Genomic DNA, 26,955 nt, shown 5'->3' on the forward strand with positions numbered 1-26,955 from the left:
TGCGGGGCTCCATCCCAGGACCCCGAGATCATGACCAGAGCTGGAGGCAGACCCTTAACTGACTGAGCCACCCAGGTACCCCTAGTTTTTTTCTTTTTGTATTTTAGAAAAATTTAAGAAGAAATATAACATATAAAGTATTCTGCATATAATATTCCAATATATAATATTCGTTTTCTGATACCACAGTTGCATATTATAAAAACAGTATTTTGCATCTTGTTTTTTAGCTTCCCTCTGTAAGCCAGTGATCACTAGTGAGATGTAAGATTTGTTAAAGACCGGCTCCTGCCATGACAAAACACTCAGGTCAGAGAAGCACATAGGTTCCCTAAAAATCCTGTACACGAGCGTTCCTAGCAGCTTTATTCGTGATAGCCAAAATCTGGAAACAAGCCACATGTTCTTCATCAGGTGAATGTTAAGCCGTGGCCGGTCTCTACCACGGAATACGGAATAATGAAAAGAAACAGACTATTGCTACCACATCTTGGATCTTAAGGAGCTATGGGGACTTTAAAATCCAGTCTTGAAAGGTTACGCACTATATGATTCCATTTATAAGGCATTTTTGAAATGACGAAATTGGAGAAATGCGAACAGATTGTTGGTTACCGGATGCTGGAAGTGGGGAAGGGAGGAGGTGGCTGTCGACCTAAGAGGTAGCGGTAGCACAAGAATCCTCATGATGGTATTGTTCTGTCTCCCCAGCATCACATGGAACTAAGCACACACACACACACACACACACACACACACACATCCCTACACATGCCTGACTGCCTGTAAAACTGGTGAAATTTAATAAGGTCAGTGAATTGTGGTCAGTCGATTACAGTGTAGTTATACTGGAGGATGTTAGATTGGGGAAAACTGGGTGAAAGGTATTCAGGATCTCTGTTCTTTCTTAGAGCCACATAGGAATCTAAAATTACCTTAAGTTTTTTTTTAAAAAGTGAAGTTGCTTATATACAAAAATCTGTTGCATGTCTATACACTAATAACAGAGTAGCGGGACAGGAAATTAAGAAAACGGTTTACGATTGCACCAAAAAAAGAGAATAAAATACCTAGGAATAAGCTTTAACCAAGGAGGTGAAAACCTGTACTCTGAAAACTATAAGACAGTGATGAAAGAACTTAAAGATGATGCAAACAAATGGAAAGAAGTTCCATGCTCATGGATGGAAGAATTAATATTGTTAAAATGTCCGTGCAACCCAAAGCGCCATCCCTGTCAAATACTAACAGCATTTTTCTCAGAACTCAAACAAATAATACTAAAATTTGTATGGAACCACAGAAGACCCTGAGTAGCCAAAGCAGTCTTGAGAAAGAACAACGAAGATGGAGGTAATGCAATCCTAGATTTCAAGATAGACTAGACCACAAAGCTGTGGGAGTGGAAACAGTATGGTGCTGGCACAAAAACAGACTCACAGATCAATGGCACGGAATAGAGAGCCCAGAAATAAAAGTGAAGTTGTTTGATGAGATGTGAGAGTAGAACAAAGCAATTGTCCTAATTGAATGTAAAATGTGAATCGGTAACCAAGATTAGTGTACTAAGTTTTAAATAGGCATTTGACTATTTCAACTATATTTCTGTACATTTAAATATTCTAGACTTGTTTTTGAAGTTACTTGCTGGAAAAATTCGGAACTGCCTGATACTAGGGGTCATCTTTCCTCTGGGCATGCACAGTGCTTAGGTTTGAGTGTGGGCACCTCTTTCAGAAAGGGAAGTTAGACGTCAGTGTAGTTCTGTGCTTTGTCTAGTTTTCCCTCCAGCTTCCCTAAAACCCTGAAGGCATAAAACATGTCTTTTCTGTTCACCAGTGTGTTCCCTGGGTTAGTATAGTATCTGGAACACAATAAAAGCTCAACAAATATTTGGTGAGTCAGTCCTGTCTTTCCAGATACTCTTGCTGTTTCTTCATGGGTAGAAAGAAGAAAGCTTGTAGGATTTAAATACATGAAAAACCTATGTATTAAAATAAGTGAAAATTGCTTAGCAGGTAACTAGAAGTGATAACATGAAATTAAGAAAAGGAAAAAAAATGTAGGATATTAGAATCACCTTGTGACTTGAAAATTTTATGAGAGGAGATTCTGGGGAGGAAGTCTTTGCATACATTTATGATCCCTGATCTTTGTCAACTCCCAGCTGAATTGGTGAAAATTCCAAGCATAAATAACACGTGATGGTGCCCAAGCATATGGGATTAACTGGCACTTTGAAACACCACAGTTTAAGTATTTTGAAGATATCATTTGTTTGTTCATGTATTTTTTAAAGATTTATTTATTTTGGAGGTAGAGCTGGGGGATGGGCAGAGGAAGAGGGAGGGAGACTCTCTAGCAGACCCCCCACTGAGCTCAGAGCCTGATGCGGGGCTCGATCTCACAATCCTGAGATCGTGACCTGAGCCAAAATTAAGAGTTGGACACTTCACCAGCTGAGCCACCCAGGCGCCCTGAAGATATCTTTTAAAATTTCAAAAGTGAGCTTTCAGGTGTCTGTCCTACAGAAATGAAAAGCACTAATATGTACATATAAGCATAGTTATTGCATCATGGTTTGCACTGATGAAAAATGAGAAACGAGCTGGATGTTTGCCTATGATCAGGGAAGAATTGAATGAATTGTTTTACATTGATATCATGGAATATTATGCACCTACTAAATATTTACTAACCTGGAAAGATATCCATCATGTATTAAGAGAGAAAAGACAGTGTGATAACGTGATCCCTTATTTATAAAAATGTAAATGTGGCTGGGAACCCTAAGTACATGTGGGTCTTTTCTGTATGGCCATCAAGAAGGTGTCGAATGGGTGCACACCCAACCCTTCACATTGGTTACCTCAGCTCGGAGGCTGGAGGGCAGAGAAGGAAAGCTACTGGCTTTTTGACTTAGTATATATGTATTATGTAAAAATTAAAAAAATTTAAAGGCTTACTAAAACTCTTTTCCTTTGAAAAGTAAAAAGGACAATGTGAGATCATGTTGGTCACTATGAAAGGAGTGGGGCTGTGATTGCCTACAGCAAGGGAGTGGTTCAGGTGACTTGCTATGTGCCTCTCCCCTTTTATTGTCCTCATTGTCTTTTACTGAAATTTATTTTGGTATTTTCATCATTTTTGACCATTGTTTTTCCTTGACTGGCAATTTAAAAGAATGCTTGAGTCTTCTTATGATAAAGAATGTCCTTTTATCTGAATCTTTCCATCTCTTTCTGATTTATTAATCTGATTGTTCAATTTTCTTTAGCTTGAAGATGACATTATTGTCAAACAGAATTACTTTAACACTATAAAAAATTTTGCACTTCAACTTTCTTCTGAGGAATGGATGATACTAGAGTTCTCCCAGCTGGGCTTCATTGGTAAGAAAAGTGTCAGATTTATCTACTCTCCAGAAATAACTGTGACTCTTGGAATCTGAAACTATTTTTTTTTTACCTTAAAATTGTCTTTCTTTTCCTCTGCAAATGGATTGCTTTAGAGGAAATTTAATTTAGGTAAACTTCTACATACGAAATGATGAACGTCACGCCAAAATAATATTTGGATACTTCTAGGATTGCGGTATTTTCTGTGGAGTACGTGCAGCCAGCCAGCCATGGTCCTGAGCATGTCTGATTTCTTCTCTCATCCCTCCATTCACTCTTTTACGGCCCAGTGCTTTCGCAGGATTGGGGTTCTTTTAAAAAGAACGCCACGCTAAATGTTTTCTAGTATGAATTCCTGGCGTTTGGTGTAGTCCTCGAAGTTCTTGTTCAGTGATTAACTCGTAACCATTTGTTGCTTTCATAGACTCATTAAGGTGCTCATTCAAAAAAATTTTTTCCACTAAAATCCCTAGATTCTGCAATTAAAGAGAACATGTTTAAAGTTGCAGAATTGCAGGAAGTTTACAGGTTTTAGAAAACACCCAGCGGATAACATTTCACTTTCTATAGTACTTTAAAACTTTAAGTATTAGAGGCTGGGCCTTTGGCCTTGTTGGTCGTTTATCCCAAAACTTAGGAGTCAAAAAATGTCTTCACTTGTGAAAGTTTCATTAAAGACAGAATAAGGAGACCTTGTTTTTCGCATTTATTGATTTGGTTAATTTTTTTTTTTTTTTACCTAAACGTAAAAGAACCCAAAGTCCCCCCCCCCTTTTTTTAATGGGAAGAATTTTAATAAGACGTGAAGGAAAAATCTCTGACTTGGTTCTTGAATCCTTCGAGCCAGTAGCTGTATGATAGTTTTTATAATGGAGAAAGTCGGGAGTTCAGTAGTTCTGTTTATACCCAGGTGTCAACTCAGAATGTTAGCTAAAGCAGCTTTGTTTGCTTTGGGTAAGACAAGTGGGGAAGTTATTCCTAATGACGTCTATTTGAAAGCACAAGCTTTAATGTGTTTGTTGTACAGATCTCATTTATTTAAGCCTTTTTGTTGGTTGGTTTCTTTATAACAGCTATTGACGGAGAATGTTTTTTCAGGTAAAATGTTTCAAGCACCAGACCTCACCCTGATTGTGGAATTCATATTTATGTTCTATAAGGAGAAACCCATTGATTGGCTCTTGGACCATATTCTCTGGGTAAAAGTCTGCAACCCTGAGAAAGATGCAGTAAGTTGATTTCTTGTGAGGGTAGATGTAAGAGTGCTGACAAAAAAAATGACCCCCGTCTTTGGCCCGTCATTTTGTTCACATTCAGTCCATGACCTCTCTCGGCTACGTGCTCAGGGCTCGTGATGATTAATACGCACATAGGTTAGAAATGCCACCTTAGGCTGCGAACGAGAGAGCTTGCTTTGGTCTCCCGTGTATCTGTTAGAGATGATGGCGTCTTTCGCCCTTCCTGACACACAGGTGGTACTAGGAGATCTAATCAAAGGTTAGCTGTCAACTAGGTGCATGCAAACCCTTTGATCTCACTACAGGGTCCTTGTCACTACGGTGTGTCCTCTTCTCTATCATATCTGTGGACCACGGTCCAGACCTTGCAGAGAATAACTGCATGGTCGGTTCGTCGTCCCACCCAATTCTCCCCCCACATACGCATCATCAGTTACCTTGACTAAAGCTCTGCTTTCTCAGTTTGAGGGATACTTTACTGTCCCTCCCCTACCTTCTAACAGGGGAAGAGGCTTCTTTTTTTGGATCTCATCAAAGTGGCTTTCAGGGAGCCAGATTTTGTAAATGAACAGTTAAATAGATAGCTGACTGAAAACAGTGTTTTCACTTAACATTTGAAGTGCTTGCCTGCTCTCCTGAACTGACAAAAAGTTCCTAAATTAGAGGGACTTTTAAAGAACAGTGGAAAATCCTGTAAATCAGTGAAGTCTACCTTTCTTTAAATTGCAGATAAATGTTGGCGATGTCTTTAGGCTCTGGTACTTCGTTACTGTGGGCTATAGATGTTCTCCTATCTGTCCTCGGGGGGAGGGTATTTCAGCTTTCTTCACACTCTCTGTCACCTTTCTTTTTTCAAATACTTTTGGGACAATATCAGGCCCCAACACATCTGGAAATAAGGAATAAAATAGAAGTAATATTTTATACCAAAACAATAGCAAGTCAAAAAGTACTTTTTAGTATATTACTGGCAAGAAACCAGTGTTCATACTAATTGCTGACCTTTGGGGTGATGGTAGCAAGTAAGTAAACGATTATTTTTGTTTAATCGTGTTATTTCCATAGAAATCTTATTGTAAAAAGTAATTAGATGTGCTTTCCTCATCCAATTTGAATTGTACCTCTGGGAAAAAAATAAGTATTTGGTGTAAGCGTAAGTGTGAATGCACATTCTTAAAAATAAGTCATTTTCGACACATAGTAACAGGAAATCCTTATTATGGGGATGTGCCTTTATAGAGATGACTTAACATTCATTCTACAAACATTTAATTTGACTTCATGACCTTAGTATATTATCTAGAATAGTTTGATCATCCTACCTGCCACTTAGTTTTTAGGACCCTGCCTTCTGGTGTTTATAAGCTATTGTTACATTCCTTTGTTTTGTTTTGTTTGTCTTTAAATCACTTTCTTAGAGTGAATCATGGAATGTAGCCAAATAGCAAAGTAGCTACTTTCCAACGATGATTGAACATATAAATTGATTTGCACAATTCATTTTTATGATGTAAGTCCTGACCTGTATTTTCTTTGTGATTTACAGGCATTTTTACTGTGGGACATACGAAAATTCATGTGATCTTTACGCTCCTACAGTAAACTTGCATTCAGTCGGTCCTGTGCAATATTTTATCTCCTATAGGGCTAGGGTCTGAAATGAGTCTGGGAGGTGAGAATCTCTGATGGGGAAAATTAAAGCCATTTAAATCATCTGTAAATTTTAGCACACAGCCCTTTGGCCAGTTTGATCTGACTATTCTGTCACTGCTCCTTAGGCCATGGTTTTCCGTGGCCCATTAATTCTTTAGTCGCTTCTGCCAGGATGTCAGAGAAGCTGTCACCACATACTTACCTCCAGAACAATATCTCTTTGATGGTGGTCTGGAAGACCCCTCCGCGCACTCACACATTCTCCACAGGTTTCTCAACCCACTAGCACTCTTGAGGCACGAATGCATCCTTTGCTTTATTGAGAGGCTCCGTCTCGGGCGCCGTTGGCTCTCTTCTTCCCCTCCCCCCCCCCCCCGCACCCCTGCTCTTCTCCTTTACTCTCCCTTCCTTCCTTTCCCTCGCCTCCGCTTGAGTAGTCAAATCTGTGTAAACAGAGTATGTTCTATTGCCTCTACTCTGGAGTTAGCAAGAACGGTGATGAAGTAAAACCTCTTGAGAAAAATTAAGCATTTTAGTACCCAGAAAATTATTGGAGGCCTTTCCACGTGGAAATGTCTTACAAATAAAGGCATACAAGTAGGCCTAGAACTTGTAAACGTCACTGAAAACGAGAGGAGTTGATAAAAGCCTGACAGGATAGCTGGGGCTGTCTTGAAGTACCGAGTTAACATGCAGGGAGAGCCCTGCTGGCATCATGGGGTTCACACGCCAGGACCAAGCGTGAGGACAGGTTGCGATCTGAAGTCTGGCCCCGGGGGCACTTCGCGTGGAAACACGAGTGTCCCGTAACTGTGCTGAGTTGAATTGTGGAACCTGAATTACCATGTACTTGCAATGGTCAAGCTGTTGCCTTGCATTTTCACATTACTTCAGTGAAACAAAATGTGCCTCTTACTATTTGGAAATTCTTCATTATATTATCGATTAAAGATATTCTGTATATTTGAACCAAACCTCGAGTTTATAGCGTGTGCATTTTAATATTAAAAGTCAAATGTTCATTTTGACATACACTGAAGATGGTTGAAATTAAATCCTTACCTCTTCTCTTGGTTGTGCTTATTTTAAATTTCCATATCGAATCAGTTTATCAAGTAGGTAGTGAATCTCTTAGTGTCTTAAAGAGGACCCTAAAAATTATGGCTGGGAATTATGAGATGAAGTTGGATTTTCTTTTCAATATTCTTTAAAAGGACTTCTGGAAGGGGCACCTGGGTGACCCAGTCGGTTGAGCGTCCGACTCTTGGGTTCAGCTCAGGTCATGATCTCACGGTTGTGGGATCGAGCCCCACATCGGGCTCCATGCTGGGTGTGGAGCCTGCTTAAGATTCTCCCTCTCCCTCTCCCTCTGCCCCCTACCCCCACTCTGTCTCTAAAAAAAAAAAAAAAATTAATAGAAGGATTTCTGGATTTTCTGATGAGGACAAGATTTCACTTTGTAATGTGACACTAACATGATTTTTTTTTTCAATATTTAGAAACATTGTGATAGACAGAAAGCAAATCTACGAATTCGCTTCAGACCTTCCCTTTTCCAACATGTTGGGCTGCATTCTTCTCTATCAGGAAAAATTCAGAAACTCACGGTTGGTGATTTAATTTTATTTTTCTCATGCGCGTACAGTTTGTCATTTAGGGTATAGCCATTGATTGCTCTTCTTAAGTATAAATACACTATGTTGTGTTTAACAGCCTACGTGTCTCTCCTCCTAGGATAAAGATTACATGAAACCATTACTTCTCAAAATCCACGTAAACCCACCTGCGGAGATATCTACTTCTTTGAAGGTCTATCAAGGACATACACTGGAGAAAACTTACATGGGGGAGGATTTCTTCTGGGCTATAACCCCAGTAGCGGGAGACTACATCTTGTTCAAATTTGATAAGCCAGTCAATGTAGAAAGGTTGGTGACTGTTGACATCTATTTGGTCCTAACGATGCTACACCTCTTATTCGTAGTGTGATTTATGATGGATTTTGTGTGTGTATAACAGATGTGAGGAGACAGTGGGTCCCAAATGTTAGGTTATAAAATACACTTCCTACAACTTGGTAGTAAAATGGGTGTGTGGTTTTCAGATATGACATTAGCCCCTGGCATGTTTGGTAAATTCTTTTGGTATTGTTGAACATATATTTAGTATAGTTTTTTAGTACTTTAATGTAAAACTCTCCCTCACAATATAAAATTAGTTGTCATGTCCTTATTCTAGAATATCTTCTGGGATTTGACTGAGAACGAGTCAGTTACCTAGCAAATTGGCTGAAATTATCAATTTGACAGACTATGACCATCCCCAGTCAGTGATTTTACAAATGCTGGCTTGCTTTTAGCCCACGGTGGAAGAATTTATAACCTTTCTGTGTTTTTCAGAATTTATGTTCATTTTACAAAATTTAGGACTCTTTTCTCCCTGTTTTTTAACAGTCATGATTCCTCTACCTCCCCTCAGTTTTGGGTGTATCCCCCAGACTGTACTCTGTCTGTGGTACACTTAAATGTGATCCCCGAGTGGAGTATAATTCTGTAGCCCGTGGCGCGTTGTGTCATGTATTCTCGTGTGAGGGCTCTCCAGTTTTTAGAACCCACCAAAGATCATTTGGAATCATTCTGTTTAAAGTTGCCAGAAATAATGCATAGTTATGTTATTAATTTTATTTTATTACTCTAAACTGATTCTAAAGAGGAATTTAAGTGTGTAAAAATGTTTTGGGCAATGGGAATATCACTGGAAAAACAAAAATACTTTTGAGTACTATTTTGCATTTGTGAGTATATAATATTTTGTTGTTATTTAATGTTCATTTTTTTGCTAGTGTGATACTCAGCACCCTGAGGTAATATTTACCACACTTAAAAGAGTCTAGGGGCACCGGCCTGGCTCAGTTCGTTGAACATCTGACTCTTGATCTCAGCTCAGGTCTTGATCCTCAAGGTCGTGGGTTCAGGCCCCTTTATGGGCTTCATGCTGCGTGTGGAGCCTACATGAGAAAGAGTCATCATAAATATTTGATATGAGGTTAATATCCAAAATATACAAAGAACTTATACAACACCAAAAAAACCCCAAACGATTTGATTAAAAAATGGGACAGAGGACCTGAATAGACATTTTTCCAACAGATGAATGAAAAGATGTTCGGCACCAGTAAGCATCAGGGAGCTGCAGTGAGATACCACCTTACCTCAAGTAGAACGGCTAAAATCAGAACGACAAGAAATAACACGCGTTGGCGAGGGTGTGGAGAAAGGGAACCCCTCATGCACTGTTGGTGGGAATGTAAATTGGTGCAACCACTGTGGAAAACAGTATGGAGGGTCCTCAAAAAAATTAAAAATGGAAATACAACCTGATCCAATAACTCCACTGATGGGTATTTATCTAAAGAAAAGGAAAACGCTAATTCAAAAAGATACTTACACCTCTCTGTTCACTGCAGCATTATTTACAATAGCCAAGATAGGGAAGCAACCCAAGTGCCATCAGTAGACAGATGGATAAGGAAGATGTGGTATATGTACCCACAAGGGAATACTACACGGCCACATAAAGGATGAGATCTTGCCGTTTGTGACAACGTGGATGGACCTAGAGGGTATTGAGCTAAGTGAAATAAATCAGCCTGAGAAAGAAAAAATACCGTATAATTCCACTCCAGAATCTTAAAACAACCCACAAGTAAACAAAAAGTAGAATCAGACTTGTGAATTCAGAACACAAACTGGTAGCCAGAGGTGGGGGGGGGTTGGGCACAGTGGTGAAGGGGAGAGGTAGGCGCGGGAATATAGTCAGTGATAGTGTGATGGCTCCGTATGGTGACAGATGGGAGCTGTGCTTGTGAGCACAGACTAACATACAGAGATGCTGAATCACTGTGTTGTATACCTGACACGAATGTGACGTGTGTGTCAGCTACACTCAATTTTAAAGAGTCATCCTAGAATCAGAAACAATATTTTTCACCTCCATAAATCAGAATAGTCTCAGACCATGTCTGTCGGTTTGTTTTTAGCAAGTTAAACTAGTGCCAGCAAAGAATCTGCTAAAGAACTCATGTATTGGCGATCACATTTCTTACCAAATATATTTACAGTAAACTTTATAAAGTAATATTTGCGTGACCCTACTGAGGACCCATTTCTAGTAAAACACAATTCTTTTAAAATCATAGTACCTCTGAATTTTCTTAGAGCTCACGGAGAGACCCACCTTGCCTAGAATAAAGGAATCACTTTTGACTTGCACAGTGACTTACTTGCTGAGAGGGGGAAAGCAGAAGTTGTATTTATCAATACAGAAATTAAGTGTTAGGGAAAATATTTTCTGACTATATAACATGATATGTTTTGATTACACAAATATGAAAAATGGGGGAAAAATCACAGCCCTAGAGACACCATCGTGACTGTATTGGCACTTTTTTTTTTTTTTTTTTGTAATTCTGTGCACTTTCTACTTTGAAAGCCGTTATGGTCTGTATGTAATTTTATGTCTTATATTTTCCATCATAATTTGTCATGAGTGATTCATAAACATTTTAATAGTTGCACAGTATCCCCATTGCCGGGTTGTACCATCATTTACTTCTTCTGATTTTAAACTTTGTAGATCATATTGAGTTTTTCACTATGAATAATCACACGGTAAACACCTCTGCATCAGTCTGTCTAAATGGCAAATTCCGTCCATCGTTCTTCTCTTAAAAGTGGTTTCCCCTGTCTTGAGTTGTTGCATCTATAGCCGAGATCATGAGCGGCCCATAGTTACAGGAAGCCGCATTTCCAAGTCAAAGGTGTCTTTTAAAAAAAAAAAAAGATGTCTCTCATCTGAAAATGTTGGGATTAATTTTTGGTGTAGCTTAGAGGGAGCTTACCTTAGAGGGTGCCCTTCCCTGTGGAACGTTTGAAAATCCGGTCTTCGTCACAGGTGATTTTTGCCCACCAAGACCACACTGCATCATAAGCATACTGTAACTGCTCCTTGCGAGGACTTTTCATACTCCGGCTACATTGTCAGTTCTCTAAACTCCTTGCTACGGTCAGGTGAGGCCGGTGGGAATCTGCCCTGTCTAGAGGAAATTCAGGCTCAGGTAGAATTCTCAGGTCAATTTACTTTCAGGCTACTAACACTAAAATTATTTGTCTTGGATAAAGCTAGTCTTTGAACTTGCCATGGCTCATGGCTGTGCTGGTGAAAATGTCCTCCGATAGAAGATACAATATATAGATTCTGCAGCCTCAATTATCCCTCTTGAGACGTGTCTATATTTAAAAGTGTAAATAGCAGCATAAAACTGTCCTTTAAAAAAAAAAATCTGTTAAATATTTATGTTAAGCAACGAACAAGCGCCTTCTGATGGAAGGAATTAACACATCCCCTAAGGGTCGCGTCCTTAAGTCTCCAAGTTCCCGAAGACGTATGCACCCTTGCTACGCGCTCTGGTGCCCTGCGCTCTGCAGGCAGAGGCTTGCTTAGAAAGCTCAGTCGGAGGTAAGGCCATCTTCTCGAATCTTCGTGAAGTCTGGTCTGACTCATACTTTTATTTTTATGTTTGCCTTTTCAGTTATTTGTTCCACAGCGGCAACCAAGAACATCCAGGAGATATTCTGCTAAACACAACTGTGGAAGTTTTGCCTTTTAAGGTATGCCTATTTTTTCCCCTAATTTTTCTTAAGAACTAAGACCAGGAAACTTGGTTTGAGGTTATTCTTGTTTATGAGGTGAAAGAAAACTCTCATGATTGCAGGACCTTAGTGGCGAGCAAGATTCTTTTTTTTTTTTTTTTAAATATGGAACACTTAGTATATTCTCCCATCTGTCTTATTCATAGAAAGAGCCTCCCTTTTGTTTCCTGTTGGAAAAGAACTTGGAAGTTCATACTAGGAAAATAAATGAATCATCATTTTACTTTAATGTTTAACTGCTGTTTATATTTTTGAGTCCCAAAATACCACGTGGTTTTAATACCTGTTGTTTAATATACAAAATTCATTTACTGGTCTTCAAGGAGTGCTTAGATTTCTTCCAAGTTAACACAGTTTTTGATTTTTAATAAAAAAAAATAGTGCCCTATTAAATTGGCTTAAATTTAAAATTAATTAAAATTTTAAATTTTCTGACAAATATATATATAGATTCAGATAGTTAAAAGACAAAAGACTATTTGTATTGATTAACTCTTTGAGGTTCAAGACTGAGATAACATTTTCTCTTTTTTAGAGATGGCTGTGCCACAAACGCCACTTTTATGTTTATTAAGATACACTGGATTTGTTTTAAATAGGAGTAATAATTTGTAAAGTTAATGTTTTTGTTCTATTTTAGAGTGAAGGTTTGGAAATAAGCAAAGAAACCAAAGAAAAACGATTAGAAGATGGTTATTTCAGAATAGGTAATACCTCCTACTTTAATAAAATGTCCTTGACTTTTCTGGACTTACTCCCGGAGTAATTTTAAGTTCTTGTAGGATGTTAAGCACTTTAGGGTTACAGTTACCAGTGTCCTCCCAAGTCGTGCGCGTTCTCGGGTTTCAGGACATACTTTTACAGTCTTGACCCAACCAGGATTTCAGATCAAAGGTTCATTTGCCGGTTCCTCTTTCTCTCCCCCCTGCTGTTTCATGGTTGATCGTCACTGATAGATAATTGGCCTTCCGCCGCCTTCTGCGCTCTTACTGGGTGACCTTCGCTACTTGCAGGGTCCCAGCATCATCCCGGTGCTGGAACCTGTGCCTTAGCCCCTGCCTCCCTCCTGAGCTTTAGGTCTGTATTGAGATGCCTTCTTTTTCTTTCTTTCTTAATTTTTTTTTAAAGATTTTATTTATTTGAGAGAGAGAAAGAGTGTGCACAAGCAGGGGGAGGGGGGAGAGGGAGAAGCAGGCTGCCTGTGGAGCAGGGAGCCTGATGCGGGGCTCGATCCCATGACCCTGAGATCATGACCTGAGCCGGGGGCAGACGCCCGGGTGCCCCTTGAGATACTTTCTGACATGGCCACACGGCCATCTGCTCTGAGCATCTGTAACAGGGTCATGTCTTTTGGTCACCATGGTTGTTGCCGTCACTGTTCACCTGGTTGCCTAAGCCCCACCTTGGGAGACACCCTGAACACCCATCCCGCTTTTACTGTCCATTAGCGTAAACTCCGTCTGTCTGGGAATGCGTAGTCCCCTGGCCTGGGATGGTGCTCTCGGCCTCTGCCTCCGTGTCTGAGCGGAGAAGGACTGCGTCTCCCTGCGTCCTTCCGTTGGCTCTGCCCGAGCCCCTGCAGTTACCTTCTAAAACGTCCGTGTTACCATGACGTTACCCTGGGGAGAGACCTTAACGACTTTCCATTATCACATTCCTTAGCGTCCATCCACGTTCACATCGTGTTTCCTTTGATTCTCAGTTTCCCTCGTCCTGAGACTCTTACGCTCCTTGCTTTCATGTGCACCCGTGTCTCTGGCCATTTGCTCTACCTGATACTCCTCCTAATGAATGATTTCTTGCTTTCTGTTAAACCCTCTTCTCTGCTCTTCCTACGGCACCTTTACTGGGTAGCCTTGCCGTGTCACAGTGCGGTCCCGTGTCACAGTTCAATCCAGTGTCACAGCGCGGTCCTGCGAGCTCATGGGGGGAAGGGAGGGGGCGATGGCCCTTGGCTGTCTCCTGCAGTTAACATACGGCCTGTTATTGGAGAGGTGTCACCTCAGTGAATGATGATATATTTTCTTTTACTTAGAACAAATCAATGGTGTTCTTAGTGGTAGGCGGAAGAGAATATTGGTGAGTTTACACTGGAGGTATACAGAACAGATACGCTCTGAAAACTGTCTCTGGAGCAGTTTTCACATTTGGTGGCATTGTTTCTGCTACAAGGCTTGCGTGATAACCCTAATTTTTGTGTAGTTGTGGTGGCTAGAGGAGTTTCATTATTTCATATTTGGGTTATATCTTAGCTCACTTCTAGAAATGTGCAAAAAATTGGCTGCCCATCCAAGACATTTATGAACCCTATCACTGGTCCGTTACTCAGTTTCTGAGACTGTCGTGTTCTGCATGAGGAAAGCCTAGGACGCTGACCGTCTGTATTAAGTATGGGCGGCAATTTGAAGATGACGACCGTCTAAAACATCCTCTCATACGTGTTTAGAACCAAAGAGAACTTGCAGATCAGCCAGCCTAGGACCTTGTGTAACGAGAAGGTGCAGCAGAAACAAAAAGCAACTGATTTTTTCAATCGAATGTAAAAAATTCCGCGCCCTTAAGTATGCTTCAGTGAATAGCGTCGCAGGCCTTCCTCGTACTGAAACAGCCATAACTGGTGAAAATTGCTTTCAAAAAAATACAGCAAATGGAGAGACATTCCTCATGAAAATCTGAATCGGTAGGAACATTGAGAGTGCGGCATTTGAGACCTGACCCACTGCATTCCCCACACTGCCCGAGCTCAGTGAGACCGAAGTGCTGCTGTCTACACTTACCAGTACGTTCCAGTGGTGAGGCGAAGACCTTGTCGGAGAAACACTGCAAGGACGGGATGGTGCGTGGCCAGGGCGCGGCCGGAGGGGCGCCGCACGGGGCGTGGAAGTCTCGGCCAGTGCCAGGATTTGGGAATTCCAGTCACTCTTCAGTAATTTCCTCCTTCCATTCCCCTTTCTTTCCTGTCTTTCAGTGCTGACCTACCAGGCCGTTGGGTCAGGGACAAAAATTAAATTTCTTGTTTGGAAAGCTAGGACAGGCACATGGTCCCAAATGCACATTTGAAAACATCGGCTTAAGTTTCCTTGGCTTTTCTCCCCCCCCCCCATCCAGTGCTTCCCAGAGGCAATTCCTTTAACAACTTGTGTCCTTCCAGAAGTATTCTGTTCAGACTTCAAAATACGAGTATATTCTTTAAAGACACACAGTCACACACAAGTGAAAACGTGCTCTACAGCCTCTGTTCTGCATCTTTTCTGTGACCAAAGTACACATGGAGACACAAGGACGATGCACAGTCCAGATGCACAGAAGATACAAAGAGTAATGCAATGAGTACCTGTGCGCTGGCTTAACATTTGCCAATTCAGTTGTTCTTCCCGAATACCTTCTTTTCCTGTTCCGCGCAAGGGAACTGCTGTCCTAAGGTTTGTGGTTCCCGTTTGCATGAACGCTTTCACTACATACGTATGATGTACTCCTGAACGATGCACAGGGTTATTTTGTGTGTTCTTAAATTTGGGAGACACGATGGCCTTCTGTGGCGTACAGTTCGTTTCCTTTCTCCAGCATGAGAGTCAGCATGGGGACGTGTGCATCTAGGGCTCATTCACTTTCACTACGTGTAAATTTCCATGGGCGAATGTATCACTGTCTGTTCTCCTGTTTGGTTATAAAGTTTGTTTCCATTTCTTTTTTTTTTTTTTTCTTTGTTACTGACGATGCTGCTTTGAACAATTCTGCACACGTATGAGAGTTGCTCTGCGTTGGGGATGCAGCGCGTCTTTAGCTGCATTATCTTCAGTTTTACCTTATTCTTTGTATTCTTTCTTCAACTTTTAATTGGCTGCCTAGTATTCCCATGTATTAGCATAGCATAAATTATAGCCAGTCACCTAGTGATGGATGGTTGTTTGAAGTTTTTGCTGCAATATATACTCTTTTCAGACGAGTGTGTATCCGCAGGATAAAATCCTGGGTGAAAAAAAATTTTTTTAAAGATTGATTGATTTTAGATAGCGTGTGCGTGCATGCAGGGGGAAGGAAGAGGGGGAGGGAAAGAGTCTTAAGCAGATTCCCCTGGAGCCCAGAGCCCAACACAGGGCTCAATCTCATGACCCTGAGATCACAACCTGAGCCAAAACCAGGAGTTGGTCGCTTAACTGACTGCACCACCCAGAGGTGCCCTGGGTGAAATTGTTTTAAAGAGGCCAGTTATATCTTTAGGTAATTATCTTTCTAATTAAATGAGCTCATCAGATGACAGTATAATATCTCATTAAAGTGTTAAAGTTTCACAGTATTTTTCAGCCCTCAATCCCTTGCCTAACTCAATACTTCGGTAATACTTTTTTTGTAGCATATACTTCTTACCCCAGTCCAGCCCCAACATGGCCATACTTTTATGAAATAAGATTATAAATAGCTTTTGAATAAAAACACTACTTTGGAAGTTGGTATGTTTAATATGACAAGTCTTCTTGGGGCGCCTGGGTGGCTCAGTTGGTTAAACGTAGGACTCTTGATTTTGGTTCAGGTCGTGATCTCAGTGTTCTGGGATTGAGCCTGGCCCGGGGTTCCACACTTGGCGTGGAGTCTGCTCGTCCCTCTCCCTCTGCTCCTGCCCCGGCTCACACGTGTGCAGTCTCTCCCTCTCTCTCAAATAAATAAATCCTTAAAAAAAAAAACATTACAAGTTTTCTCTGGTATGGTTTTCAAGTTGAACATATCTTACTAAAAGCATTATGTTGTAAAACTCTAGAATAGACGGCATAATCCGCACATGATAGCCCTTGGTCCAGATGTGGCCCACTTCCTGTTGGTTTTCCCCCGTACTTCCTGTTTTTGCTTAGAATGTTTAATTTTTTTTCACTTTTTTTTAAATGGTTTGAAAAAAATGAAAAGAATTCTATATTGTGACATGTAAAAATTATAACAAAGTTAAATTTTGGTGTCCGTACATAAAGTTTTATTGGAACACAGCCATGCTCCCTTAGCTCCCTTATTCCCGTATCGGCTGTGCGTTCTGACGCTCCGACAGCAGAGACGAGCCAGGACTCGCGGTAGAGACCAGCGTGGCTCTCCGATGGCTTTGACCCGGCACTCGGCATGCTGCAAATAGCGAGTGCCACACACACCCGCACGCCACCGTCCTGGGACGTTTTTCAACAAATGACAGTGCTTGCCCATGATGCCAGAACCGCAGAAGTGGACTTTGAATGTCAGTGCTTTTTAATGCTGTGGAAACGTGGAATTTTTTACAAAGTCAGATGGCAGATCGTCGTGGTTATTACGCCGTGAGGCAGCAGCTGTGCTGGGGAATACATTACCGTCCCGAGCGCCCACGGCGTTCCCAACTCACAGGAAAGCAGAGGTCAGAAGACTAGAAAATTTAAAATAGAGTATTTCACCGCAGCAGAATTTCTTCACAAAAATAAAAAAATTCAAATAAGGCTGTAACCAAAGTGAGTTTAGCCAAATCAATAAAACCAGTTACCAGTAGTGAGTTAAAGCATGTTTAATTGGAGCAGCCAAAGATGCACGTGCAGATAAAATAAACTTGTTTAAGACCATCAGGCTTTTGGCAATAACCAGCGGCTTCAAGAATTGAGGACATTGGGAACGATATCAGTCAAAAAACAAAGCAAAGACTATTGGCTGCGTCAGTGCTAATAATGTGATATGGTATTTATAGCATATTTAAACTACATGGAAATGAGAACAAAAGGCAGGTGACAACTACATGTAATCATTGAAGATTATTAATAATTGGCAAAATGTAATTTTTTAAAGTCAGACAGAACTTAAAGAAGTACGTTGTAATATCTAGAGTACCAATAAAAAGGATATAAAAATTAAATGGCTATGTAAAAAAAAAAAAGGGGAGGTCGGAAAGAGAAAATAATTTAAACCATAGAGTGTTTGACGGTTTCCTCCCCATTGTAATTATAAGAATTATATTTAATACTTATGTAACAGACATGCACATCTTGTTGGGAAAACAACTCCCTTCACAGAAGGTGACAAAAATACTGCAAATATTTCATTATGCCAGTTGTTTATTCTTTCTAAAACCCCAACAGTATAATTTTCCTCAGAATTCTGATCATCACTAAATGTTCTTAGTTGATTCCCAAGTGCTTGACACTCCTTTTTTTGTTTTTCGTTGTTTTTGTTTTTGTTTTTTTCCTGGTCTCCGTGCATTTGTGTGTGAGGGTTTAGATGCACTAATGTAATCTGAAGCTTTTTGGCTGAGGCTATGTGCAAGATCACTGTAAGGAGTCCTGCGAGTGCAGAATATCTGGGGATATCTCAGTGCACAAAAAGTCATTGTAACAAATATAATCGTATGTGGGAAACTGGATCTCGACCTGCAGTACAATGAAAGCCTAGAAAATCTTCTTGCACTAAGGTAACACTGGAATAAAAATAGGCTCAATTCTGTCATTTCCACAAAAAAACAAAGCAGATGATTTCGTCTCTTGATGAGTTGATAGAGGCTGCAGGTCCTGCCTCGTTGTTATTGGGAGTCAATGCCAAGCTTGAAGTGACTGATGCATTGGCCTCTGAAAAGTCTGCATCGAGCCAAGTACGGGCAAGAAGATCTTCCAACCAGCTGAGGAGACACAAGCCGAGTACAACGTGAAGTGAAACGCGTTGCAGTGAATGGTGGTGAAGACACGCACGAAGAAGGCGGCTTAGCTGGATGAAATTTACAAAGCTTGTGAAAATGGAAGCTAAGCCAACGGTTATTTATTTTCTTATTCATCAGGTACTTTACAGGAAATACTTGAATCTGTCAGGTATCATTATTTTATCGAACCAGCAGCGACAGCAGTGAACGTGATTCACTCTCATGGACTCTGCCGCGATCAGTTCCGTGAATTTTTGCCAGAAATAGGAACTGAATAGGGTGGCTTGCCGGGCTGCACAGCAGCTGTGGGCTGAGCAGTGATCAATTTTGTGAAAAAACAAAACAAAACACCACCTTTTTTTTTTCTTTTTTAAGCCCAGGAACAAGATTGAAAGTTTTTCCCAGTGAGAACTGCCCCTAACCACTGTTAACCTCTTTGAAAGTTAGTTTTTGCTGCAGACTTGATAATGTTTAATTCAACCTAAAACTGACGAGACAAAATAGCACTTTCATGCAAACCTTGTATTTCAGCCAAGTCACTGATGACAGTTATGATTTCAACTCCAAGAAATATCAGACCAATCAAGGAGCTCCCACCTCTCCTCTGCAGTGAGGTGACACGTACGAGGCAAATACCAAGGAGAAGAACCTAACGGAATTCCATAAATACCTTCCAGGTGATGAATATGTCCCATTGAAGTCATGTGCTTGTGAATGGATGTATTTCGCAGTATCTAGGCTGCGTGAAAGGAAATAGTCAAGATAAAATACATAAAATCCCATGGATCCACATGAACAGATGGACACCTACAATCGATTTTAATGAGGAGGACCCTCGAATCCCAGTTAACTGAAATGTTAACCGTCCCCCCCCCCCCCGGAAAAGGAATTATGTTCTCCTTGGTACACCCGCGTCAGCAAAAAAACCCAGAAGTACTCCGTGGTGGTTATTATAATTTGAATTTCATCAGCGAAAATTTTGTGGAAATTTTTTTCTCTCTTGGTAGAAGTACCAACCTGGTATCTTCACTTTTCCTCTCGGCCCACAAAGCCCAAGATATTTACCATCTGCCCTTTATAATAAGAAAAGGGTTGCAAGCTCCTGGCTTAGAGAAACGTGCCCGAGAACAAACCATTTTTCTGTCACTTTTTCAATAGCATTTCGTTGTGGTTTTAAGAATATTCCTCACAGCGAGAAAAATTGGATACAGAGCATGCTACCTTTTTATAGAACTTCTTGGTCCTATCCCTAAGGAGAGCCGTTTCAGCTTGTCATTTATAATGGCAGTTTTCTGTTAGAGCCTCCTGGACGAGGTATCACTTCTTAATTCCTTCTAGATGTGACATGGGAAAGGATACATACAGATGGCGCCCCTGCTCGAGGCCAACCATTGTATGTATGTTGGAAGGGTCAGACGGAGCAATGGTACAGAGTATATACTTTGGTAAGATTTGGTTAAGCCACATTTTGTTAAAAACCTGCATGTTAAAGTATTTTTGATGGAAGAACAAATATGTATGTGTGTGTGTGTATAATATTTAATTTGCAGTAAGAAAAAGGTCAACTCTGCCGCTTTTAATGGGTTGCTTCTAATCCAAAGCATACACTTAATGAAAAATTTGAAAATTGAATAAAGGTAGAAAGAAGGGGAAAAATTCACCCAGGCCCTGTGTGATGACATCCACCGGAAATGTCCTGGTGTTTTTCTTCCCCGTTTTAAGTCTGCGATATGTTATGTGTGCCGGTTTCAGCCTACCCAACACGTGTTGATTTTTATTTTGAAGGAAAATTTGAGAATGGTGTTGCCGAAGGAATGGTGGATCCCAGTCTAAATCCCATTTCAGCCTTTCGACTTTCAGTGATTCAGAATTCTGCTGTTTGGGCCATTCTTAATGAGGTAAGACAATGTGTGCTCTCAGTGACAGCTCGGATGGTACGTCGTTTTTGTTTTTGTTTTTTTACCATATTTTGACTTCTTGCGTAAGGCCTTTATTGTACTTCTCGTTATTTTGTATTTCAGATTCATATTAAAAAAGTCACCAACTGATCATCTGCTAAGAAACCAGTACATTTTTTTCCTGTGAATTTGTTAATTAAAGATAGTTAAGCATGTACCTTTTTTTTTTTTTTTAACTTGAACACTACCTCTTGTGAAATCTACTGTAGATAAGATGGTTGTCATTTCCTCTTGGAAAGTGAACCTCCCATGGATAATTGCATTCGTTCGAACCTAAGCTGTCCTCCAATTTTAACTTGACTCAAACATTTTACAGTTACGACAGCCTGTTAATATGACTTGTACTATTTTGGTATTATACTAATACATACGAGTTGTACATATTGTTACATTCCTTAAATTTGAGAAAAATTAATATTACATACATTTTATGAAGGGGGTACTTTTGAAGTTCATTTATTTTACTATTATAGACCCTCTTTTATAGATTATCAGGGATTATATATATATAAATATATAAATATACATAAAAATGTTATGGAGTTAATTTATTAGAAACATTTAAGAAGTACATATTTTTGTGCAGTAAATTTTTGAATCAATACTTTTTTTGAAAAGTTACCTTGCTTTTTTAAGTTCTTTCTATATTTTTCTTTGGAAATGCAAACATTACAAATTAATGCCATTTTTCAAATGCACTGCCATTTAAGAATGATTCTAGATTGATTTCCTAACTGAAGTACTTTTATAATTGCAGTGATTCTGAACAAAATATTTTCAAAGGCATTTGTCATTCCTTAAAGCCAAGATTTTAAAGACCAATGTCCTTCTTGAGGGTTATTTTACTATACTGTTTATGGTGTAAAAAATCAGTCTGATAAATTTTAATGTGCAGGGGTCATGCATTCAACCCAAATTACCACGGACTCAACTCATTACATTCCCTCTGATATGTAAGATGACAAACTTTTTCTTTTTAAATTTGTGTCTTTAATCCATGAGTTAGATGCATTATCTCTTGTTCATCCTTTTATATCTGCACCCATTTAATGAGTTCTGACGAAGTGTTTTCTAGGTAATGTTATTGTATGAGTCAAAATCATTTAATTTTAAAGAAAAAATTGTAACACTGGTTTTTAGGGAGAGGTATTGTAGCAGCTGTATGTTTTTGCAAAATGATTTATTCTGTTTGGCATTATGAACTTACAGGTAAATTCGTATCTGAGGAGTATTGCTCTTAATCATGCGATTCTAAATGGTATTACTACTGTAAACAAAAATACTGTCAGCCTTAGCAATCAGTGATCTTTACAAAAGTATTTGACTTGTAAGAAGTTCCGAATGATCAGTGTCAGCTCCCAACCAGTGTGTCAGGGGGGCTGCTGGTGGCAGAGGCCTCAGGGGGCCAGAGGTGCCGGCTAGTCACCTCTCGTGTGGAGGAACTGCCCGTGGTTACCCAGGAGGCTGAACAGAGCTTCCAGACAGGCTTGTTTTCTGTACAGTGTGACTGAGCGAAAAATGTTGGGCAACACGGAGAGGGTATGGTTCTTGCCATTCCTCCTACTAGAATCATTGTCAGTTACTTTCCTTGATTAAAAAGTCACACATTGCCACGAATAATTTTTATGTTCAAGTCTAGTTAAACATTTCTACTGGGTTTTTTAGATTTACTTTTCACTCTCTTTAATTGACTTCTTATTTTGTCCTCACGTTTCCCTGGCCTGATGCCCACAGGCCAATTTCATTTGAAAAGAATAACGTTTCATTATGAAACTTCGGCAGCTGCTGAACATCCTGACTGACTGCTGGGACAACCAAGTGTCAGGAGGGGAAGCTCTGGGGTGGGTTGAGAAGTCCTCTCATTTCCCCGCTTCCATCGTAGCCCACTCTGATTCTGGGGAGAAGAACCCCGCCCTGAAGATCAGGGAAGTGAGTTACTGCAGCTCCTCGCCCTTAGTTACGGCTGCTCGGTCTCGAGACGGGGGAGCCGTACTGGCCGGCTTCTTCCTGTTCTCCTGCTCGTCTCCCCTCCCAGGCTTAGCTCACCCTTCCCGTTCCCGAGGATACTTTGAGCCACATCTCCTCCACCTTTCACAGACTCTCTCGTGCACTCCTCCCCATGAATTGTTACCAGTGCCTGGTCCTGCCAGGAATAGTGCCTGGCACGTGGCAGGTCCCCAGTCCGGGTCTGGACGAGGGGACCAGCTGTTCCAGCCCACACTCCTCTTTCTTTTTAACTCCCTTTACCTATGTTCCGTGCCAGACTTACATACACGCTCAGCTCTCGAGCTTTTGGTTGTTCCTGGCGAGTGTGTATGGGTGTGCACACATTCTCCCACCTACCAGGCTTCCAGCTCCTGGGGGCTGGCCTGTAACTCATCCTTCCTGTCTGTCCTCTGGTGCAGCAGGTGCTCCGATCATCTCGTCATCGGTCTCTGCCTGCCCCCACTTCCTCCTCAGACCGTTAGAAACAGCCATGCCTTCCTCGCGTCACTGCAGTGGTAGCCCTTGAGAGTAGTTGGCGAGTCAAGTGTGGGACCGGACGTTAGAGGAGGTGAAGAGTACCTGGGACTGAGGGAAGGATATACTTGGCCTCGAGAGGACACTGAACCACTTTTATCAGAGTAGTGAGTGGGGACAGTGTCCGCTGAGGTCCAGTATTTGATTATTACTAGAGAAATGGAATCTGGTTTGCATCTGGTATGTATGTCACATGAACGGTCAGACTCTCGAGCTGCGCTGGCCCATACAGTAGCCAGCAGACGCTTGGGGGCTGTGTAAATTTAGTAAAACCTTCAGCTCCTCAGTCCCACTAGCTACAGTTCAAGTGCTCATCAGCCACACGTGGCTCGTGGCCCCCGACTGGACAGCAGATAGAGAACCTTCCGTCATTGCAGAAAGTTCTGTCGGGACAGCACTGCGTCAAGAGTGCTAACGGGAACACTTGCGAAACCAGAGTAATGAATTCTGACTATGAGGATAAAAGCAGACGTGCAGAATACGGCACAGTGCAGATGACGAGTATTATAGGTGAGAAGGTTGAGGACTGTTTTCTGGGATTCTAAGACCTTGGATTTCTGAGTTCTCTGTCTCCCGTGCTCTTTACAGCACGCGCGCGGCCCTACCGTGTGGTCAAGCAAGAACAGTGGTTTCAGACAGTGAGATTGAGCAGCTTTGGAAAAAGTGAATGCGCGTGGTTGATTCAGCAGGGAGGCTGTAGACACGTATGTGTGTACTAGTTCAGCCACGGAGAGGTCTTTGAAAAAGGTACAGCTTTTCAGATCAGTGGTTGCACCAGTTAAATGATCAGAAGGTGTCCTTATTTCAAAACCTTCAGCAACGTTCTGAAGGCTTCTTTTTGATCTGTTACTGTCACAAAAAGGCCCCAGCAGTGCTGTCCTCGAAGGCAAGTTTGGTTAGCGTGGAAACAGCCTGTCTGCGCGACTGCTGTCATTAAGAGCGGTGTGTATATGTGGCAGCCAGAGTTCTGGAGATGACCCTCAGGGGCCGCAGATGATATCCTGCCCCTTGCGTGTGGGCGGAAGCCCTGAATATCCCCCATAATCATGTCCAGCTAATCTAACCATGTGAGCCCTTTAGAAGCAGTTTTCTCAGGCTGGTAGCCTAAGTCAGATTCGAAGCAGGAGGACTCAAGGCACCACTGCTGATTGAAGATGGACGGGCCACAGAAGAAATGTAGTTGCCCGTAAGGAGCTGAGCGAGGCCTCCACCGACAGCCACGGAAACCCCAACTACAGCCCGACAGCCACTGGGACTCGTTTAGTCAATGAACTGAGCGAGCTTGCAGCTAGAGTCTTCTCCAGCAGGGAGAGCCCAGCCCCGCCAGCACCAGGACTCCAGCCTTGTGAGACCCGATGCAGAGAACTCGAGTCAAGCCCGTCCTGACTTCTGGCCTGCAGAACTGTGAGATAATAAATAGGTATTGTTTGAAGCCTCCAAATTCGTGGTGATTTGTTACGCAGCAATAGAAAATGAATATAGTATTTACAAGAGGTGAGGAGGAGAAAGTCTTCACGCTTAATTGCCTATAGTTAACTTGGAGATTTTGATAACCACGTGAGTCAAGTCTTAACGCTAGCAAACTTTATACCTGGGCCGCCTCTGGGGTTTGTCTGCCAGAGAATCTCAAATAGTCTTGATTGGAAGTTTGTTGCCAAAAACTTGGGAGTATCTTAGCAATGTTTTGTAAAAACAAACAAGAAACCCCAAAAAACAAAAAAACAAACCGGCTAGAACAGGATTGTTCTCATTCCAGGTCGAGGACCCAGTGTATATGGAATCTTTTTCCCGGGAGAGGAAAATTATTACTTTGTGCTGATTTATTTTGCTCTTAGCCTGTTCAGTATGTTATTTAAGAATGATGAACGGTGGTATTTTAAGTAGGATATTAGGAGAGAAAAAAATTTCTGCCTTTACATAGAGATCAGATAAACCACTCTGCATTGAAGAACATACTTTTTTTAACCCAAAACTTAAGTACAGATCAAATCCTGTATGTGCCAAATTTTTGTACTTTGCAGGTATTTTCCAAAATACCTCTCTGCTTCCAAGCCATTAATTGCTAATGAGGCTTTTTATTTTGGTTCGTACATTAATTTTTGTACTAATTTACTATATTGCCATACCCTTGATAGAAGAACAGCAGAGCTAAAGGGAAGAAAATGAGAGGCTAAGACGGTCAGAAAGTCAGAAATTGGAGTCCTAATCATCTTTGTGTTCTAGAGATGTCCCAGCTCTTTTATAGAAAAGGAAACTTTTCCAAGCAGTGTAGCATTATTTATAGTATGTGAAATTTGATAGCTGTACAATTTTTATTAATCTTGATATATGCCGTAACTAGTATGCTTAATTTCTTCAATGCATGTGAACATACAATGCTGAAAAGACTACAACCACAGTATTAAGAAAAAAGGATTTGTTATATATATCCCTATTATCAATACCTATACATAAACTCTTCTTACCTGAAACACTCCACGTTTTGGGCACTAACTAGATCATGTTCAAGGAAACGAACAGGCAAGAGCTGGCACTCCAGTGTGAGTGAGTGAGTGAGTGCGAGTGTGTGTGTGTGTCTTAAGAATTTAGAAGGCATTGTTCAAGAAAGTAAGCTGGGTACTGAATGGAAAGCACTTTGTGCAAAGTATCATTCCCAGTGTTGTTCACACTGCAGTAAAAATGTTAATAGTGGTGCTAAAATTGTTCTCCAAATAAGGTTTGTTTGTTGTGGGAACATTTAATGATGCTCTTGGACATTAGGGAGGCTACGTTATGTACCACTTGCTCCTAGTTGTGTTTTGGTATTAGTAATTAGCAAATCCCTCTGGAGTCAAAGCTACTTTAGTATGATTAGCCTTCCAGTATTTGAAATGCTCAGTGTTTGCTGAAATTGGGTGAAAATACCTTCTGAAGGCCTATTCTTTGAGCCTTACAAGTGGCTGATACCGACAGTACTGTAAGATGCACTGCCAGAAGATTTGATACTTTTCATTTCAGTCAAGACGGTGATGTTAGAAAGAAAGATTTAGAAATCAGCTTACTGAACGTAACAATTATGTTTCATTTATGGAATGAAAAACTAATGTGTTTCTCATTAAGAACAGTTTGGAAAGGTCGTGGATGTTTCTGGAAGCACCCTTTAGAGAAGGTGCCTGAGGAATTGGTTTTCCAGGCTGTACCAGTTTTTTTCTCCTTACATGTATTGTACATATTTTCCTTAAAATGTTTTCATTGGGTGAATGGGTAATAGCTGTAGTAATATTTTAGGTACCTGTTAAGATTTTTAAAGGAAGATTATTTATTTTCCAATTTGCTGCTATAATTGAAAACCTAATAACTGGTCCTGTTGACTGTGCCTTTCATTACTGTTTCTCTGTGCCACAACCGTTCACGTGTTTGGAATAAAGACGTTTAAGAAGCCATGCTGAATTCAAGATTCCTTCTAATAAAAATAGGTAAAATTTAATGTGTAGCAAGTTTTGTTATTAAGTTAACTTAAAACTAGTCTTAGTTATGTGAGTTTGGGAGAGGTCTTCAAAGAAAGAAAAAGAGCTTCATGTTAAGATATTTATCAATGCTATGCAAGTGTTCACTTGTTTATTACGTACATGGAGCAGCCGCCATGTACCTCTTCGATTGAATAGATTGGGGTTTCTTTTGTACAGAAAATGTTGTAAATGATTTTATGGCCTACAGTACAGTGATTCGTCTTTGAGTTACATTACAGGTCAAGGAGGCTTTTGAAGGTTATACTAGGATCATGTGCTCTACACAAATGCTTAAAATACAGCCCAATTAGAAATGGGGCCAGACTATGTACCTTGTCAGGAACTGATTATCAAGTTCTCC

The 26,955-nt window shown here is 40.7% G+C and overlaps 2 protein-coding genes across 8 annotated transcripts in view; one reads left to right on the plus strand and one right to left on the minus strand.

The window, feature by feature from the left end:
- Nucleotides 1–26,528, plus strand: part of MGAT4A (alpha-1,3-mannosyl-glycoprotein 4-beta-N-acetylglucosaminyltransferase A) — a 119,271-nt gene extending 92,743 nt beyond the window's left edge. For 4 of the 7 annotated variants that reach the window (XM_026487519.4, XM_048222682.2, XM_044378593.3 and 1 more), the window contains exons 9-15: nt 3,278–3,392; nt 4,497–4,627; nt 7,789–7,896; nt 8,024–8,217; nt 11,880–11,958; nt 12,641–12,707; nt 20,414–20,743. In XM_026487519.4, coding sequence (XP_026343304.3) covers nt 3,278–3,392; nt 4,497–4,627; nt 7,789–7,896; nt 8,024–8,217; nt 11,880–11,958; nt 12,641–12,707; nt 20,414–20,601 — 882 coding nt within the window. In that variant the 3' untranslated portion in view covers nt 20,602–20,743. Of the gene's footprint in view, nt 1–3,277; nt 3,393–4,496; nt 4,628–7,788; nt 7,897–8,023; nt 8,218–11,879; nt 11,959–12,640; nt 12,708–20,413 lie in introns of all 7 variants that reach the window. The other 3 variants (XM_048222683.2, XM_048222684.2, XM_026487499.4) reach the window with 1 other exon arrangement.
- UNC50 (unc-50 inner nuclear membrane RNA binding protein) overlaps nt 15,832–26,955 on the minus strand; it is a 28,514-nt gene continuing 17,390 nt past the window's right edge. The window contains exon 6 of the mRNA XM_044378615.3: nt 15,832–18,610. Coding sequence (XP_044234550.1) covers nt 18,525–18,610 — 86 coding nt within the window. The 3' untranslated portion in view covers nt 15,832–18,524. The remainder of the gene's footprint in view (nt 18,611–26,955) is intronic.

This window comes from Ursus arctos, unplaced genomic scaffold (assembly GCF_023065955.2).
Source record: "Ursus arctos isolate Adak ecotype North America unplaced genomic scaffold, UrsArc2.0 scaffold_8, whole genome shotgun sequence".
NCBI classification, from domain to species: Eukaryota; Metazoa; Chordata; class Mammalia; order Carnivora; family Ursidae; genus Ursus; species Ursus arctos.